The sequence below is a fragment of the Desmodus rotundus genome, chromosome 11 (assembly GCF_022682495.2).
Source record: "Desmodus rotundus isolate HL8 chromosome 11, HLdesRot8A.1, whole genome shotgun sequence".
NCBI classification, from domain to species: domain Eukaryota; kingdom Metazoa; phylum Chordata; class Mammalia; order Chiroptera; family Phyllostomidae; genus Desmodus; species Desmodus rotundus.
In genome coordinates this window covers 64,137,353-64,156,233 of record NC_071397.1, presented here as the reverse complement: position 1 = coordinate 64,156,233, position 18,881 = coordinate 64,137,353, and the positions used below count along the sequence as shown (strand labels likewise).

General features: G+C 36.2%; 1 protein-coding gene across 1 annotated transcript; it reads right to left on the bottom strand.

Moving 5' to 3' along the window:
• Positions 1-7,865: 7,865 nt before the first annotated feature.
• FAM229B (family with sequence similarity 229 member B) lies at positions 7,866-11,176 on the bottom strand. Its single transcript, XM_045189056.3, has 3 exons — positions 11,015-11,176; positions 9,243-9,394; positions 7,866-8,084 (listed from the first exon to the last, which is right to left on the bottom strand). The coding sequence occupies exons 2-3, from the start codon at positions 9,365-9,367 to the stop codon at positions 7,967-7,969; spliced, it is 243 nt and encodes an 80-aa protein (XP_045044991.1). The 5' UTR covers positions 9,368-9,394; positions 11,015-11,176; the 3' UTR covers positions 7,866-7,966.
• Between the last annotated feature and the right edge of the window lie 7,705 nt (positions 11,177-18,881).

Genomic DNA, 18,881 nt, shown 5'->3' with positions numbered 1-18,881 from the left:
AACCCTTGCTTCAAATACACCAAATACAAACGGTCACAATATTGACTCTTTAAGACCTAAACAGTAAGGAGCGGCTCTAAAACTGTCTACCACTTTCCTTTCCAAAGGAGTTCCCAAGGTGGTCTGGAAGGCCACTCTGCCCCCTCTTTCTCAGCAGGAGCACAAAGCAAACTAAACTTGCCGAGCTGCAGACCCTGTCTGGACCTCCCGCAGCTCCAGCAGGCACGCACACAAACTCACATATACACAGACTAAAACCACAAAAATTCTTCGACCTTCTCCAAAATGTAGGAAGGAATTTGCAGAGTGAGTACTTCATATTCTTATGCTTGGCAAAGGAGAATCTACTGGCCCGTATACCTCTTATAACCACACGATGACTTTCTGAAACTTTGAACTTACCATTTATAAGAGCTTGATTTAGTTCTTAGATGGGACCTTCATCTTCTCCAGCTTCTATCTAGGGAGAAAATAACTAGATCTTTTTTTCTTCCAGTCAAACATAGGATATGGGAACTTCGTATGGAGAAATATGGGTTGGGTGCTCCTATTTTGACCAGTTACTTTCATGGTCCCTGCCAGTTCAGAGCCCCTTCAAAATGGAAGAGGCTCCCCATAGCCTCAGTACGAAGGAGCGGCTGCGGCTGCCTCCTCCTCTCAGGGCCACAGCTGATTAGATGAGGGAACCATCCAAGAGATTCCCAGTGAGGCAATACCCCATTATCTGGCGGTGTGAAAAGAGGAATGCCAACAATTGAATATTTTCTCTTGAAATTTTGAATTGAGAAACATCAAAAGAATGAAACAGTAAAAGCTAAAGCCAAAATGAAACTATCTGAAAGTATGGTTTTAAGTGCTTACCACACGCATGTATACACACATTTTTTAAAAAGCATTTTCCATTCTGTAGACCTAGGAGAATGTATCCACCTGCCTTTATCTAGTACAAGCCACCTCAGTTCTCAGCAAGGAGTTTGTAGGGGTGGGAGGAGTACGTATTTCAGAAGATCCTGGAACATACTTGTTTTCTGAACTGCCGTACCCTTGTATGTAACATGGCAGTACAGGGTTTCAAGTAGTCTTTCCTGTTTCCATAAATTGGTGACTACAGCCTATAACCGGGACCATAAAACAATAAATACACCACATGTTAAGTTCACCAAACTGAAGTGTGGAGCCAATCCCTTCTCTGTTAGGACTGACTCAGGGAAGCCATGTCAACACAACCAGCAGTGTGACACTACATGCCCCCAACACATCACACACACACACACACAGAGTCTAGAAACTAGAAAGGCAACACAGGAGGAGGAACTGTCCAGAATGTAAGTTCCACAGATTTTTGTGTTACGCATGGCTGTGTTATAAAAGCCTAGAGCAATGTCTGACATGTATGTAGATATGTACTCCATAAATATTTGTTGAGTAAATTTTAGGAAAGCAGAGTTTTCACAGAAGTTATCCCTTTACCTCACCTTCCTAAGCAATCACTTAGAAAGTGCTTGGGAGTCTGAGAAAAAGAAAGTGGATTCCCCTGAGCCTCAGAGCTCTCTGACTTGCTTGAGGGTGTGGGGAGGAGGTGAGGGAAAAAATGGCAGCACCCATCAGCAGTACAGAAGCACTCCCTCATGTCTTTGGTAACATATAAGTCCTGAGAAGTCTCAAAAAGTTGGGAAGAAGGTTGGCTACCATGGATGAAGCCACTTAGTTTATAAACTTCACACCAGAGGGCACCATTCCCAGATGACACTATTTGGGGGCAAGATGGGGTGGGCAGGGGCCTGGCTGAGATTGAGAGATGAAAGCCTGATATCATCTGCCAAAGCATGGGACAGGGAGGCACTTAAGATGAATGTAGCTTGACACTACCCATCAGAAGCAATGGTTGATTCCCTCGAGAAGTTTCTGAAATGCAGTAATGGTGTCTGCTTAGCATTGAGTCCCATAGTGAGTTTACATACTGAGTATACAGTATGCTAGATCAGCCACCTTAACAGACCATGTTTTCAAATGATCATGTCGTAAAACAGCTGATTAATGAGCTGATGTCAATCTGGAGGCAGATTATAAAAGAATGAGGCTGTGGGATTGCCCTAAGACCTGTTTATAATAGTCCCTTACATAAAGATCATACCTAGGAACATAGGCAATATGGGAAACCATTTGTTCAACTGGCACTCCTATAATTTGGATATTGGAATGTTTCGGGTTGTCCCAGAGATTCCTAAGCTTCTCTTTGCTTTTTTGGATTCTTGTTTCTTCATTCTGTTCTGGTTGGATGTTTATTTCTTCCTTTTGTTCCAAATCATTGATTTGAGTCCTGATTTCCTTTCTGTCACTGTGGGTTCCCTGAATATTTTACTTTATTTTGGGTATTTTTCATTTGTTCTTTCATTTTTCAACCAAGCTCAATCAGTTCTGTGAAGCTTTAGAAGACTAAAGAATTCATCCATGTAAAAAAAAAAATCTCATTTATCCTTTGAATGTCTTTATGATCTGTAGTAACATCCCCAGTCTCATTTCCTGATATCAGTAATTTGTCTTTTCTTTCTGATAATTCTGTCTACAGGTTTGTAAATTTTATTAATCTTTGTAAAGAATCATCTTTTGGCTTCATTGATTTTCTCTACTATTTGTCTGTCTTTTATTTCATTGATTTATGGTCTTCATTATTTCTCTCTTTCTGCTTATTTTGGGTTTATTTTGTTCATCACTCCTCCTGCTTTCTTAAAGTAAAAGCTTTGATCATTGACTTGAGATGTTTCTCCTTTTCTAATGAAAAAAACTAATGCTTCCTAAGCACTACTAAACTGCACTCCATGCATTTTGATATGCTGTGTTTGCATGTTCACTCAGTTCAAAATAGTCTCTAATTTCTGCATCATTTCTTCTTTTATTCATGGGTTATTTGGGAGCATCATTTGGTATCCCAATATTTGGAGATACCCCAGATATTTTTCATACTGATTTTTAATTTTTTAATGGAACATGCTTTGCATATTCTGCATACTTTGCCTGCTTTTCAGTTCACTGAGACTTGTTTTGCCCCCTACGTATGGTCTATTCTTGATCAATTTTCCATGTGTGCTTGAATAGAAGTACTGTTGTATGGTCATTCTACCAGTTGTTGACAGATGTTGAAATCTCCAACAGTAAATATGCAGTTACTTCTTTTTTCAATTTCAGTTTTTTTATTCATATACTTTGAAGCTCTGCATAAATATTTAAGATTGTTATGACCTGTTTATCTTCTTGAAATGTCTCTTTATCCTTGGTAGTATTCCTTGTTCTAAAATCTTCTTGTCTATTATTAATATAGCTACTCCAGCATTTTTTACTTAAAAGTCTTTTTTTTAAAGATTTTATTGATTTATTTTTAGAGAGAGGGGGAGGGAGGGAGAAACAGGGAGAGGAACATTCATGTGTGGTTGCCTCTCACATGCCTCCTACTGAGGACCTGACCTGGCCCGCAACCCAGGCAGTACCCTGACTGGGACTCAAACCGGTGACCCTTTGGTTCAAAGGCAAGCACTCAATCCACTGAGCCATACCAGCCAGGGCTGACTGAAAAGTCTTGTCTTCACAATATTATTTGATGGTTTTAAAGATATTGTTCCATTGCCTTTTTACTTGCGTGTTTTCTGATGAAGAGTGTACTTTCATTTTTATTTTTGTTCCTCTTAATGAATGTGCCATTTTTCTCTGTCAGGTTTTAAGATTGTTTCTTTATCACTGGTTTTCATATAATTTAATTATGTGGTTTTTGTCTGTCTTGTTTTCTACATGTTTATTCTCCAAAGGTTGGTTAAGCTACTTGCATCTATGAATTTATAGTTTCCATCAAATAGGAAACAATTCAACCATTATTTCTTCAAATATTTCTTATCTTCCCTCTCTTCCTTCTGGAAGGCCACTTACATACAAGCAAAAGTAGGTTTATAGTTGTTCATATGGAAGATAATACAATACCTAATAAATAATACAACAGTAAATTGTTTCATGTAATCACAACTGTAAACCTACTTTTGTCTTCATATTTAGACTGCTTCATATTAAAATATAATATTTATGCTTTTTTCAGGCCTTTTTGTTGTATTTTATTTTCTATAATTTGGAACTGCATCTTCAATTCATTAATATTTTTTCTCCAGCATCTAACCTACTTTTAATCCCATTCAGTTTATATTTTTAAAGTATTTTTGTATTGATTATGCTATTACAGTTTTCCCAATTTTTCCCCCTTTATACCCCCTCCACCCTCCCCCCCAACCCTCCAACATCCCCCTACCTTAGTTCATGTCCATGGGTTGTACATATATAAGTTCTTTGAGTCCTCTGTTTCCTATACCATTTTTTATCTCTCCCCATCTATTTTATACCTACTAATTATGCTTCTTCCCTGTACCTTTTCCCCCTATTCCTCCCTTCCTCCTCCCCACTGAAATCCCTCCGTGTGGTGTCCATTTCTCTGATTCTGTTCCTATCTGGGTATTTGCTTAATTTTTGTTTTGTTTTTCTTTTCTTTTAGGTTCATTTGTTGATAATTGGGAGTTTGTTATCATTTTACTGTTCATATTTTTTATCTTCTTTTTCTTAGATAAGTCCCTTTGACATTTCATATAATAAGGGCTTGGTAATGATGAGCTCCTTTAACTTGACCTTGTCTGGGAAGCACTTTACCTGCCCTTCCATTCTAAATGATAGCTTTGCTGGACAGAGTAATCTTGGATGTAGGTCCTTGCCTTTCATGACTTCAAATACTTCTTTCCAGCCCCTTCTTGCCTGCAAGGTTTCTTTTGAGAAATCAACTGATATCCTAATGGGGACCCCTTTGTAGGTAACTCTCTCCTTTCCCCTTGCTTCTCTTAGGATTCTTTGTCTTTAATCTTGGGTAACTTAATGATGATGTGCCTTGGTATGTTCCTCTTTGGGTCCAACTTCTTTGGGACTCTCTGGGCTTCCTGGACTTCTTGGAAGTCTATTTCCTTCACCAGATTGGGGAAGTTTTCCTTCATTATTTGTTTAAATAAGTTTTCAATCTCTTGCTGCCATTATTCTCCTTCTGGCACCCCTATAATTTGGATATTGGAACATTTCAGGTTGTCCCAGAGATTCCTAAGCCTCTCTTCACTTTTTTGGATTCTTGTTTCTTCATTCTGTTCTGGTTGGATGTTTATTTCTTCCTTTTGTTCCAAATTGTTGATTTGAGTCCTGATTTCCTTCCTTTCACTGTTGGTTCCCTGAATATCTTACTTTATTTTGTGTATCTTTCATTTGTTCTTTCATTTTTCAACCAAGCTCAATCAGTTCTGTGAGCAATTTGATTACCAAGACTTTAAATTCTCCATCAGATAGGTTGGTGATCTCACTTAGTTCTCTTTTTGAGGCTTTGCTCTGGTCTTTCATTCGGGCCATATTTCTTTGTCTTGTCACAGCTGATATGTTATAAGAGGGCGGGGCCTTAGATATTCACCAGGGCAGAGTAACCCTCTTTGCTGCGCTGCCCGGCTGCCTGTGGGGGAGGGGCCACAGAGGGAACAGTGCTGCTCCTCTACTCATCTCTAGTGCACTTTCCAACAGGCTTGTGTGAGACTGGGAGAAACTCCTACCACAGCAACCCCACCATAGCCCATGGTAAGCTCTGAGTCTCAGTTTTCCCCCCCGTAAGTCAGTCCCTTCCCTCGCAGCCTGGGGAGCTCCGCAGCCAGCCCTGCCCCCACAGTCTGTCGGGTTGCTGCGGTTTTTCTGAGTCGGCCCACATGGTCCGCGGCCTTACCGGTCTGGCTGTTCTGGTTGATTTTTTCTTTAATTCCTTGGTTGTCGGAGTTCCATGCAGTTTGACTTTATGGCATTTTTGGTTGATTATTGATTTTAGATTTGTTGTTATCCTCCTTTTGGCTGACGAGGAAGCAAAGGGTTTCTACCTATGCCTCCATCTTGGCCGGAACTCTCCCGTTCAGTTTATATTCTTATTTCAGATATTGTATTTTTCATCTCTGAAAGTTCACCTTGGGTCCTTTCTATACCTTCCATTTCTCTCCTCATCATGCTTTTATCCACTACTGTATTATTTGTGGTAGCTTGTCTGTTAATGCTATCATCAGTCATTCTGAGTCTGTTTCTGCTGACTGATTCTCTTGACTTTAGTTTGTATATTCCTTCTTTTTCCCATATGTGGTAATTTTTTATTAGATGCTCATCATTGTGAATTCTACATTTTTGGTGGTAGGATTTTATTATAGGTCTTTATATTTTGAGGGTTTTTTTCCCTCCTTGGATGCAGTCTAGTTACTTGAAAATAGTTTGATCCTTTCAAGTTTTGCTCTTGTTAGCACAGGTCCAGAGCCGCCTTCACTCTAAAGTTATTCCTGCCCCCAACCCCACTGCCACCCCCACTAAAGTAATATCTTGCTGAGTACTCAGTACCCCATGTATTAAAAGATCTTTTCACTATGGTTGAAACATAAATTACTCCCAGCCTTTTATGAGCTCTGAGAATTTTTCATCACTCCTCTCTCCCGTACTGTTATTCTTTCCCCTACCTGAGGCAATTACTTTTCTGAATTTTGTTCTCCTCCTTTAAGGAATTTTAAATTTTTATTTGGCAGGTAATTAAGTTACTTGGGGATCACCTTGATTCTCTCAAATTTCATTTTTAAGCTTCGTTAAAGTTGGTATACATTAGCTCTTGGTCTAGTGCTGATTTAGACCTCCTACTAGGGCATGGCTTTTCTGAGGCCTCTCTACTCGATGCCCCACATGTCTAGCAAGGTCTTTCCACTCTGGCTGGTTGGAATTCAAATGCCTCCCAGCCTGTATGAATTTTTCTAGTTTATACATATGATATATTATTACATATCTTATTGTTACATAATATTTATGATATATAAAACTCTTAGAATTTCTCCATTTATAAATCCTTGGCAGTTTTCTTTTTCACCTCATTCAGTACATATGCATCTACATGCATATAATTACAAACTAATACATATTTCATTTTCAAAGGCTTATATGTATGTATACCTTCAGGAGCTGCAAGGTAGACAAGAAACTAGAGGAACTGTACCTGATGCTAAAGTCAGTCTTTTGTAGAAGACCAGTTCATTGGATGGATGGGGGCAAACATCCAGAGGAAAAGAAATCAGGCTGAGTTTCTTGGGACTATTGCAAGAAGAAAAAGAAAAACATGGAGAGTTGGCCTAGACCTCAAAGCTGATCCTTAAGTCTAATCAAACAAAGCTCCATCTGAAGTTTCTCAATATAAACGGCAGATAATTTCAAGATGACCAGCTGAGACTTGAGGTACAGTGTGATGATAGGTCATCATTTTTCCTGAAAAAAATGGGGCTAGAACCATACCTTTTATCTTATTATAATAAATTTAACCAATAACCTGAGCTCCCATATGCAAACACTTTATATGCTTTGCAGGTTAACCATGGATTAAGAACTTTCTTTGGTCTTTGGTATTCTTACAAAATGCACAATTCACCAAGCTCCATTTCTCATCTCATATAATTATTCTTTGGCAGAGCATATCAAAAGATATCAAGCCAGAAACTGGCTTAGGGTATTCAAGTAAAAAGATTCAGCTAAACAGCAAGTCAAATATAAGCAAAGGAAATAGGCCTAAAGCACATTAAGCATTTAGAATGGACCCTTCCTGATTGATAATCAAGGTGGAATAAGCATCCTGAATTATTACTAATGATCCACTGTGAGCAAAACAATCTCTAAGATACTTTCTAACTGTGAAATATTATTGTCTTATCTATCAAAAATAACTGATGGCTTATTACTACACATGTTTTACAGACTGCATTTCCATCTTTTCCTACTAAAAATAAATATTTCAACTGTTGTCATCATCCAAAGGTGCCACCGCTTTTATTTGTTTACCAGATCATAAGATGATACTGACCCATTACCCTCGACCTAGTCAACCTCTACGAAAGACTTAATGATGCTATTTAGGGTGCATTTCCTTGCTGCTTTGCGCAGGCAGCTTTCGCATAGTCGCATAGACAGTGATGGGAACATCAGTTATTGTCAGGCAATGACTTCCATGGCATCTTCGGAGCTGCCTGAATAGAAGAACAAGTAACATGTAGTTAGATACTAAAAAGGAAGCTTTTTCAGAGCACTCGAGTTTGAGTAAATGCTCAACCATTTTAAACAATTTTGGTATCTTTGAATGTCACAAAGTAATTATGACCCAGTGGCACTGATGAGGCAGACAGTTTAGACTTACGTTGCAAGGAAGTTAAGTTATTGTCACACATTTAATCACAGGAAATTCCTAACTACAAAGATAACCCTCCAAGTGTTCATTTTGAAAAGTACACTATAATTGCTAAATGGCCAAAAATTTTAAAAAGTAGGGGGTGCATAGTTGTAAACATGAGTGATAATACTAAGGCAATTCATATATATATATGCAGCTTAAAATCACTTTAGTTGAGTCTATTTAAAAACTAGAATATTTATGGAAAATATAAAACTGAACATATCATTCCATATACTGTTCAAATGTTAATGGAATTTCAGGTTTAAAAGAGCCCTTAAATGACATCTAGTCCAAAAACACATCTAGTGATTGCGATTCCTTTCCAGCATTTCCACCAAATTATTATCCAACATTAAACATTTCTAAAAACAAGTGCTCAATATTTCCCAAAGTAGCTGATTCCATCCTTGAATAACTCTGATTTTTAAAGTACCTATCTTAGTAAGCTTACTAAGCTTATACGTGTTCTAAAAATTATCAGTTTTTAAAGAAACCTAACAATGTACTATCTGACGTTTTACTGTAGTAAACAGCAGAAAAGTGGAACAAATTTTAGCATAGTCTTCAATTTTGCAAAGAATGACTTTGTTTTATAGAATCTTCATGCTCTCTATCATTCTCCGTCAAAGTCAAAGTAGCACTAAATCTAAGGTCTTAATCTTCATATTCAAGTTTTGCTTGTTTAGTTGGAACTTACCTAAACATGAAACTATCAACAAAAGAACCTCAAAAATTTATTTAAAGAAAAGAATTGTCTTGTCATTAAGACTTACAAAGACTTACAGAGGTATAAAATACGGACTCTGTGCTAAGAAAACCTGAGATCTGTTAAAAACCAATTCAATAACAGCAATGTCCCTGGGCTTTTTTCTTGCTAGTATTGAACATCTGCTAAAGCTCATGTGGATGACGGCCATTACACATTTCCCCAGCTGGCAAGGTGAGAAGACTTTACCTGGCTGGTGATATCTCCTTCCCATTACAGGCAACACTGGACCTCAGCCCAGGTCCAAGCCCAACTGTAGAATCTCCTCCTTCCACTGGAAACCTCTGTGGCTGGGTCCCAAACCGAAAAGGCATAATTCACTGAAAACCTAGATTAGAAAGCTATAATAATGGATGGGGGTGGGGGTGAGTTATCCTCAAATAGTTGTTCAGAATTTTTTAATGTTAATATTGATATTTTGTTACAGGCACATTCCAACATTCAGAAAATGACATTAAAATATCTATAAAGCTGTATAAATACTATATTATACAACTCTTCTTACATACAATGTTGTCTTACAACAAATACAGAATGGCCACTAGTTAATAAAACTGTATCCTATGGTTAACATAACTGAAGTCGATTTTTGCTGTGTGAAAAAAAATTCAGTTTGCTTTTATGGTTATTGCAATCAATAAGCCAGAGCCCTTATTCTGACCTCCTACTGCCTCTCTGCCTGTCTAAGCCCTTGTCTTCCTTCGAAGTACAGCTGAGTTTCCCATCATCATGGTATCTTCAGCTAACCCTCTGTTCCTGGTCGTCATTCATTCCCCACTGCCTCTCTGTACTTACAGTGTATTAGTTAAGAAAGCGTCTTGGGAGAGTGGAATTGACTGTGTGATCTTAGGCAAGGTACTTAACCAAGTATGCTTCCCAAGGATAAATCGGGAATAATAATTGTAGCTACTTCCAGGGTAGTCGTGAGGATTAAATAAGATAATACATGTAAAGTGCGGTACCTAACACAGAGTTAGTGCTCAATAAATGTTAACTATTATTATTTGGCAGATGCTACTGAGCATTATTAAATATATATATACATATATAATGTAATCTATATGTAAAAATATACACACACACATACAGAGCTATATAAAATAAACTCTTTACTTCCTACTGTTGCTTCTGCTTGGAACCCTTCCCCACCCCAGTGCTCCACCCTTTTCTTGTTAAAGCCAATTCGTTCATTAATTCTGAATTCATATTTCACTTTCTCAGAGGAGCCTTCCATAACCCCCTCCCATTAATAAGTTTTAATAACATATTTTATTTGTTTTGTAACAGTTATCATCATTCTAAAACTGTGACACTACTGACTCTGGGGTGGGATGATTTTTGTTGGGGACAGAGGAGACCGTCCTGGGCACTGTAGGGTACTTTGCAGCGGCCAAGGCCTCCACCTACTATATGCCAAAATTGTACCCCTCTCCAAAACTTCTGACATTCAAAAATGTTTCCAGACATTGCCAAATATTGTTCAGCAGAGAAGAAAGGTAGAGGGTTACCTTCTGTTGCGAACCAGCACTCTAATTTATTGTAAATGTTTTTGTTTAATCATTGTACCCACACCACACTCCATGTCAGTCTTTGTCACTATTGGCTAACTCCTTAATACCTAGAACAGTGTTTGGCACACAGTGGGTAATTAACAACTCTACAATATAAATTTGCATGTCTTCAACCAAAGACAGGGAAAATGAAAAATGTCTGACAACTGTTTCTTGTGCCCAGTTTAGTATTTTATGCCTAGTAAGTAAATGTTTATTGTGGTGATGATAAAACTAAATTAATAAAGTTTAAGAATTTGATTGTTATATAATGGTTTTTATAAGCTGTGTGTCAATTATCAAGTGAAAATGTTACACTCAATAACAGGTTAGTAAAATCTATGGTTTTGAATAGGTATCTTATGTAGATATTAAGTTGTAGCTATCTTGCTCAAGGATGCATAGACTTACCAAAATAGGCTGAGTCTGATTCCTGTAGAGGTGAATAAACCAATTGCTTCTACTGCCCTTCCATAGAAGCCTATTAAGGTTGAAATGTAGCTTCTACTGCCAAAGGAATGATGATCAAATGTTCCAGTGACACCCAGAAATTGTGACATCAGACGATTCTTTTACATAGTTTCCTACCTGCTAAACAATAAGATGTCACAATTCATAGCTCCAGTAACAACCTGAAATGTAGCTAAAAAGTGTCTCCAAAGTTTGTTTGAAGGGTTTTTTTTTCTTATTGTCACTGCCTTGTTTATTTTTCTAACAGTAGCAATATTTTAATCTGTGAATGAATTTATCTATACCTATTTTAGACCTACAGTCTAATCAATCTGCACAAAATCTCTTGAGATTCTTCTCACTTTGTATCCCACTTTCCTCCCTATCTTCTAGGCTTTCCTTTAACTGGTTACACAAATTATAAATCCAGTCTCCCTATACCCTCATCCCGCTTCGATGGCCTCAAAATGGACACCTTTACAAATGGATAGCTCTTACTGTGGATGATTCTTTACAGCTCTCTCTAGTACCTGGACTACCTCTTCTTTTCTGTTTCCTCAAAAGAGTCTTGAAATTGCCAAGGCTCTTTTCCAAATGAAATTCCAAATGACTGCAATAATGACAGTTGAGAAAGGAAGACTACATCTTGCACTGTCCTCTCCTGTTCCCTGGACCCTGAAGTTCTCTGTCCATAACATCTTTGCCAAAGGAATGATAACCAACTGTCCCAGTAATACCTACCAATTATGACATAAGAGGTTCTTTCACATAGTTTTCTACGTGTTAAAGAATAAAATGTCTCAATTCTTAGCTCCAGCAACAAGCTGAAAATTATCTTCTGGACTTTCCTCTCCCAATTTCTGTATCAACAGAAATTACTGAATGGAATACTTAAGTTTAACACTTAAGAAAGAAATTTACTCTTCAATTAACCTTTTTTTTCAATTTTCCTAGCTGATGACTGAACTATTAAATGCAAGCATTTTTACATTTAATGAAAATCTTTTTAATACCTACATTTAATGTTAAGTTCCCACTGCTCTGTTTTCATATGATTTATGTTATAGGAAATTGGCACTTTACATAATTAAGTTGATATGAGACAAAAATCTTACCTCTACCTTCTTTTTCTCACTAGGGTGCTGTCAGTGAATAGATGATTACAGTTTTATCTTAAGAGCAACCATTTAACTGAGTGTGTCACAGTCAGACACATTGAAATAACTGCTGGCCATTGTTAGCTAATGTTTCCATCATCAGGACCTAAAGATTTGATCCTTAGGATGACAAATTTTTTAACAGTTTAAAAATAAGGATTTTGACATCAGAATTAGGTTTGAATTTTAAAACCATATTAACTAAGAGACTTTGAGCAAATAACTAAAAGGTTTGTCTGTTATATAGTATAAATCCCTTTATGTAGAGTTGTTTTGAGGAATAAAAAAATTTCTACCATGGAATAACGCCAATGTCTGAGATATGAAAATCAAATCAGCACATTTTCTATTTGCATAGTTCTTGAAATCAGAGTGTTGAGGCATGATTTCACTTTTTTGGGGATCAATATATCTTTAAACTACAAAGCAAAGTATCTGCATGTAGAATATTCTTTAATTCCTCTTATTACCTTTTTTTTACTAGTTTATTTGGCACAAGTTGTACCAAGTTTCTTTTTTTAATATGGGTGATATCATGAAACAAACCAAGCAGTAGCCTTAATCATGAAATTTTCCAGCACAAAAAATAACTTATAAGGAAACAAATGAACTTGACTCTCTAGCAGATCTTCACAGAGAAATGAACTAATAAGTGAAATGTAAATAATGGGGAGGAAAGATAGTGAAACCTCTAAATATTCTACTTAATTCTCTTAAGCCCTAGAATAATAATCATTCAATCCTCAGCACATTGATTCATGTGGAAAAGGAGTGGTGTTTGAACTAGTCATCTCCTAAGAAAATATATCCATTATTAGAATTCATTCATATAGCAAGTAATTACTGAGAATCCACCAGCCCAGCATGTGTTTAAAGCTGAAAATAAAATATTGAACATAACAAACACGTTGTCTGTCCTAGTGGAGGTTAAAAGTTAGGGTAGGGTATGTCCTTGACTAGGATATCAAACCTAAATCTAAAGGACAAGTAGGCATCAACGAGATGGAAATGGGTGGGAAGAAAAGACTTTGAGACAGTTGGGGAGGAAACAGCATGTGCAAAAGTCATCTGCCAGTAGAGAAGACAACAGAAGACCTGAACTAATGGCGGAGAAAATAAAGAAATCAAGTCAGAAAGACAAGTTGAAGCTCAACCATGATGGAACATAAATCCAAGCTGAAGATTTTAGACTTTATCTTATGAGCAAGGGAGCCCACAAAAGAATCTTAATCTCTCAGGAAACACATTTAGGTTTCCCTGATTTTTCTCTATTAATTTTCTGTTCTCTATTTATTTGTCTCCACTCCAATCTTTAGTATTTACTTTTTTCTGTTTAGTTTGGGCTTAATTTTTTTTTTTCCTAATGTCTTAAAATGGAAGCTTAGATCATTGATTTGAGATCTACCTTCTTAAAGAGGCATTTAATTTTATAAATTTTTATCAAAGCAGTATTTTACCTTCATTGCATAGATTTTGAAAGTTTGTATTGTTCATTTCCTTCATTTAAAATTTCTCTTTCATTTCCTTCTTTGGCCTATGGGTAAGTAACCATAGGCCAAAGAAGGAAATTATGAAATAATTATGAAAAATTATGAAATAAATAAATAACAAAATAAAATATGTTTTGTTTAAAATTTATACAGGTACTCTTTATTAGTGTTAACGTAATGTATTTATCTTTCTAATTTTTTTTACTTTCAACCTATTTAGTCTTCATATTCAAAGTGGCCTTTTAATGAAAAGTATATAGTTGGATTTTGCTGTTTTATCTAACAATCTCTTGCTTTTAATTAATCAAATCTTGTTGCTATTTACACTTACAGTGATGCAACTAACTTTAAATCTGCCCTCTTGCCATTTGTATTCGATTTGTGCCGTCAGTTCCTCGTTCACTTTTTCCTATTATTCTACTCTTTTGAAGCAACTGAGTTTACTCTATGATCTATTTTATCTCCATTGCTAGTTTTTTGCTATGCAACCTTTGAGTGTTGCTTTGCTTTGTTTTGATTTGGTTTTGATTATTTTAGGCTTTACAGTACATATTTCAACTTTTTAGTCTGCCTTCAGTAACGTCACACCACTTCACATATATTAAAAGAACCTTACAAGAGTATATTCCATTTCCCCCTCCCATCCTATTATTTTTGTATTATTTTGTCATATGTAAAATAATGAACATTTTAATAATGAAATAAAGTAAAACATTTTACTTCTACCTACATAAACCCCACAATGTTACTGGTTTTTCTTCAAGCAATTATCTTTTTTAAAAAGACATTTTAAAAAACATTAGATGTCTTTTATATTTACCCACATATTTATCATTTTTAGTTTTCTTTATTCCCTTGAGTAGATCCAGATTTCCATCCAACAACATTTTACTTTTACCTGAAGGTTTTCATTGAACAGTTCTGCTCTCCAAGTCATTAATTCATTCAAATTTTGTATGTTTTTACTTTATCTTCATTTTTGAAGAATATTTTTGGTGCATAAATTGACAGTTTTGTTGCAAGTACTTTAAAGTTTTGTTCCACTGCTTTCTGGCTTACATTGTTTCCAAAAAGAAAGTCTGCTGTTATTCTTATCTTTGTTCTATTTCTAGTGTGTCTTTTTTCTCTAGGTACTTTAATATTTCCTGTTTATCACTTATATTAAGCAATTTTATTATAATGGGCTTGGTGTGGATTTATTTCTGTTTCCTGAGTCTAAAAATTCATTGAGCTGCTTGGATCTATGAGTTTATAATTTTTACCACACTTGGAAACTTCTCAGCCATTATCGTTCAAGTATTTCTTGTTTCCTCCTTCTATATCTCCCCATACATGAATACAACACTGCCTGAAATTGTCCCACAGCTCATGGAACCTCCTTTTTATTATTATTTTTTCTCTGTTTTATTTTGGGTAGTTTCTATTTCTATGTCTTTAAGTTAACAACTCTTTCTTTTGCAATGTCTAACCTGCTCCTAATTACATCCAGGGTATTTTTCATCTCATACATTGTATTTCTTATTTCTAGAAGTCTAATTTGTGTCTTTTCTATTTGTCTCTTCTTAATATTTTTATGCTTCCTTCTACATTCTTGAATATAAAAAACTATTTTTGTAAGTTGATTAACGTCCTTGTCTACTAATTCTTTCACTTGTGCCATTTCTTGGTTTATTTTTACAGGCTGGTTTTAAAAATCTCATTATGGAGTATATTTTTCTACATCTTTGCATATATTGCAATTTTTTATTTGATGCTAGACATTGTAAATTGTACATTGTTGAATGTTCAATTTTATTTTTAGTCCTCTAAGTATTTTCAGGTTTATTCTAGGACACAGTTTTTTGGAAACAGCTTGGTCCTTTAGAGAATTGATTTCATGAGTTCTTAGGCCAGGTCAGAACGGTCTTTCATCTGTAGCTAATTTTTCTCCACTAATGAGGCAATACCCTCCTATGTGTTTAACTCAGTGCTCCCATGTATTACAAGGTTCCTCCACTCAAGATATCAGTAATGTGAACTAGTCCCAGCCCCAGGAATTATTCAGCCTGCTTCTTTCCAGTCATTCTTTACTCAGTTTTGGGTAGTTTCCACGTTTCTGCTGATCAGTACTCAGTTTAAGGCTCATGAGGAATTACCTGAAGATCTCAGAGATTTCTCTTTATATTCACTCATTTCTGGGACTCTGCCCTGAAAATTCTAGCTGCCTTGGTCCCCCAGAATTCTCAACCCTGTCTTCCCAACTCAGAGTAGCTACTTGGCTGTGTTTGGGCTGTATTCATTAGAAAGAGGTCACTAGGTCCAGCCCAGACTCAAGGGGATGGCACTATATAAAAATAGGAGACAGAGATCATTGGGTGTCATCTTGGAGTCTGCCTGGCACAGATGCTGTGCTCTGATGTCACATGTGAGAATGTTTGTGGTGTACTTACACATGTTCATCAAATATTTCTGGGTTTCTCTCTTCCAGAAATTGCAATTCCTGGCCCCCTTATGATTATGTGGAGCCCATTGACTAGTTCAGGCCAGTTAGTTAGCAAAAGCCATTATATGCAGTGCAAGACCCTCCTGAGTTGTTATTCTCTCTGCCACAAAACCAGGAAAGAACCAAATAGTGGTAGCTCAGCAACTTAAGTACCAGAGTGAGGATAACATAAATCATATCCCCCAGACACCCTCCCCACAATGGACATGTATTACATGCAAAAAAGTAAACATTTGTTGTTTTACACCACTGACATTTGGGGGTTGGTTGTTACCACAGCATAACTAAATTTATCCTGACTTATGCTGACTTAGGTCCAAGTTTACATACTGTCATAACAAAAAACCTAATATATATGTAACTCATTAGAGCAAGTAGTCAAGCAGCAAATGACAAGGAAATTGTTCTTGGAAGCTGAAAGGATACTTAGATATCTTGTTATTCAGTGGCAAACCTATTTGAAAAACCTTTGGAAAACATTTTAATAACCTATAAGGCAGATGATTTACCAATGAACTTTAATGCTAGGTGAAAAGGTTCGAAGAATGTTGGTAACACTTTGGTTGCCGTTGCTATATTTGTCAAGATATACACGAAAGAGATAGGCTCAGAAATGCAGTGTGCAAGCAGAATAAAAATGAATAGAGTACCCAGAAATCCAAACTATATTTCATGACAACTTGAAAAACTACATAAGTATAATTTTGGGAACACATTTTATTCCCCCATGGAACTTTGTAACATTTTTTTCAATATCTCCCAGTACTGACTGTCCTATACATGAGCCTAAATAAGCCTAATTGTTTTTTCTCCATGCCCCCTCCTTTCCTTTCTTGCCTAGGTACCTAAAGAATTCTTTCTTTATTCTGAAAATTGAGTAACTTAACCAGGATATATACCTTAGCGTTGACTGTACTACACAAATTTTCCATGGAATATAGTGTATTCTTTTAATGTATAGATTTTTATTCCTTTATTATCTTTTATATCAGTAAGAATATTTCTTTTTCATTGTCTGTGTTCTCCATTTCAGGGGCACTTTTTAATCTTACATTGAACTATATTGTCTCATATATATATTATCTTCTAAGAGATTTAATATCTTTTTCTTTTGCTTCAGTATTCTCTTTGATTTTTTCAAGGCTTTCCTCTACATCATTAATTTAAATTTAAGCTCTGTAGTCTTCTTCATGCTTCTAACTATTTACTAGTCCTTTAAGGTGTTCTGGCCTTCCATTAATTTCCTTTGTTCTTTTATCTCCATTTTAGTTCATTTACTTGTCAAATATTTATCAACTACCTACAGTAAACCAGGCAATCTTCTAGCTAGTAAAGATATAATAGTGAACAAAACAGGTAAGATTCAGCCCTCATAGAGCATACTTCTCAATACATTGCTAGCATCTTTAAGTCCCTGTGTTATTGAATTCATATTCTTATTATTAAGTTCCTGTAGAGTACAAACAATATATGAAGAATATACTTGGTTTTTCCCCCTTAGATAGTTTTTATCCAGGTCATATACTTCATCCATCTTTTGAATGCTATTTTCCCTCCTTCCTTCCTTCTTTCTTTCCTTCTTTCCTTCCTTCCTTTTATAGAAGTAGTCTGAATAATTCTCAATGTTTTTCTCTTGCTCATATTTAACATTAAATTCTGCCCAATCTGGGTTTTTTTGGTTTGGTTTTGTTTGTTTTGGTTTGTCAGTCAGCCATTGCTCCAATATTCCAATTTTTGACTTCAACCAAAAATATTTTACTTGCTCCTAAGACTGTGGATAGTCTTCTATTCAGCTGATCTCCACTTGCCTCACCTGGGTTTGCCAATGATAACTAAGACTCTGCATCTCGAGATTCAGACTCAAATATGATCCATGTCTTCATTATTTTGGAAACAGCAACCAATTGAGGCAGTTTTTCTTAGGAAAAAATAGCAAAGTCTGAGAGAGGAAAGCATACCTAAAACCCCTTTTCATTTCAAATAAATAAATAAATAAAGCCCCTTCTAGTTTCATACCTGACTTCATTCCACTGGCCAAAGGAAGCCACATGACCAAACCCAGAGTCAATGAGGCAAAGATGTATACTCTGCCTACTCTACTATACCAGAAGGTTCTGCATAGTCATGTGCAGAAGGGATGGGTAGAGAATTTAGAACAATAATTCAATCTACCATACTCTACTATTGTGTGGGCAAATTCTCCTTGACTTCTTTTCCACTTATCTGAAACTTGTTCTTCCACTTACAGCTAGAGCATGAAAGTCATATTTTCCTTTTCATTGTTTTTTTTTTTAGAGGAAGTACTATATTAGCAAGAATTCCCCTAAGCTGTGTGTGGCTTTCCAAGATGACCTGGGTTCTGCTTGCTCTTCTGAGACTAGGTTGAATATCTTAAATGAGGTTTCAGTTCATTTATTAGGAGGGAACTCAACTGCAGGATATGCTCAGATTCATGACTTCAGTGTGGACTCCTGGAAAACATAAACTCTATCTTAAATCTTTCTTGCCTCTACTGAGGTCCTGAAGTAGTGGTATGTAAGGTTCTACCTTGATTTTTAAGCAGAATTGCCCCTCAGTCTTATTCTCTCCAGAAATAAGTTATTAATGAGACTTATTAGGACTTTCTTAACTTAACTTTATTCCCATGTGAGACCTCTGGGAAATAATGACTGGGAGAGAACCACAGCATGAGCGGTAGC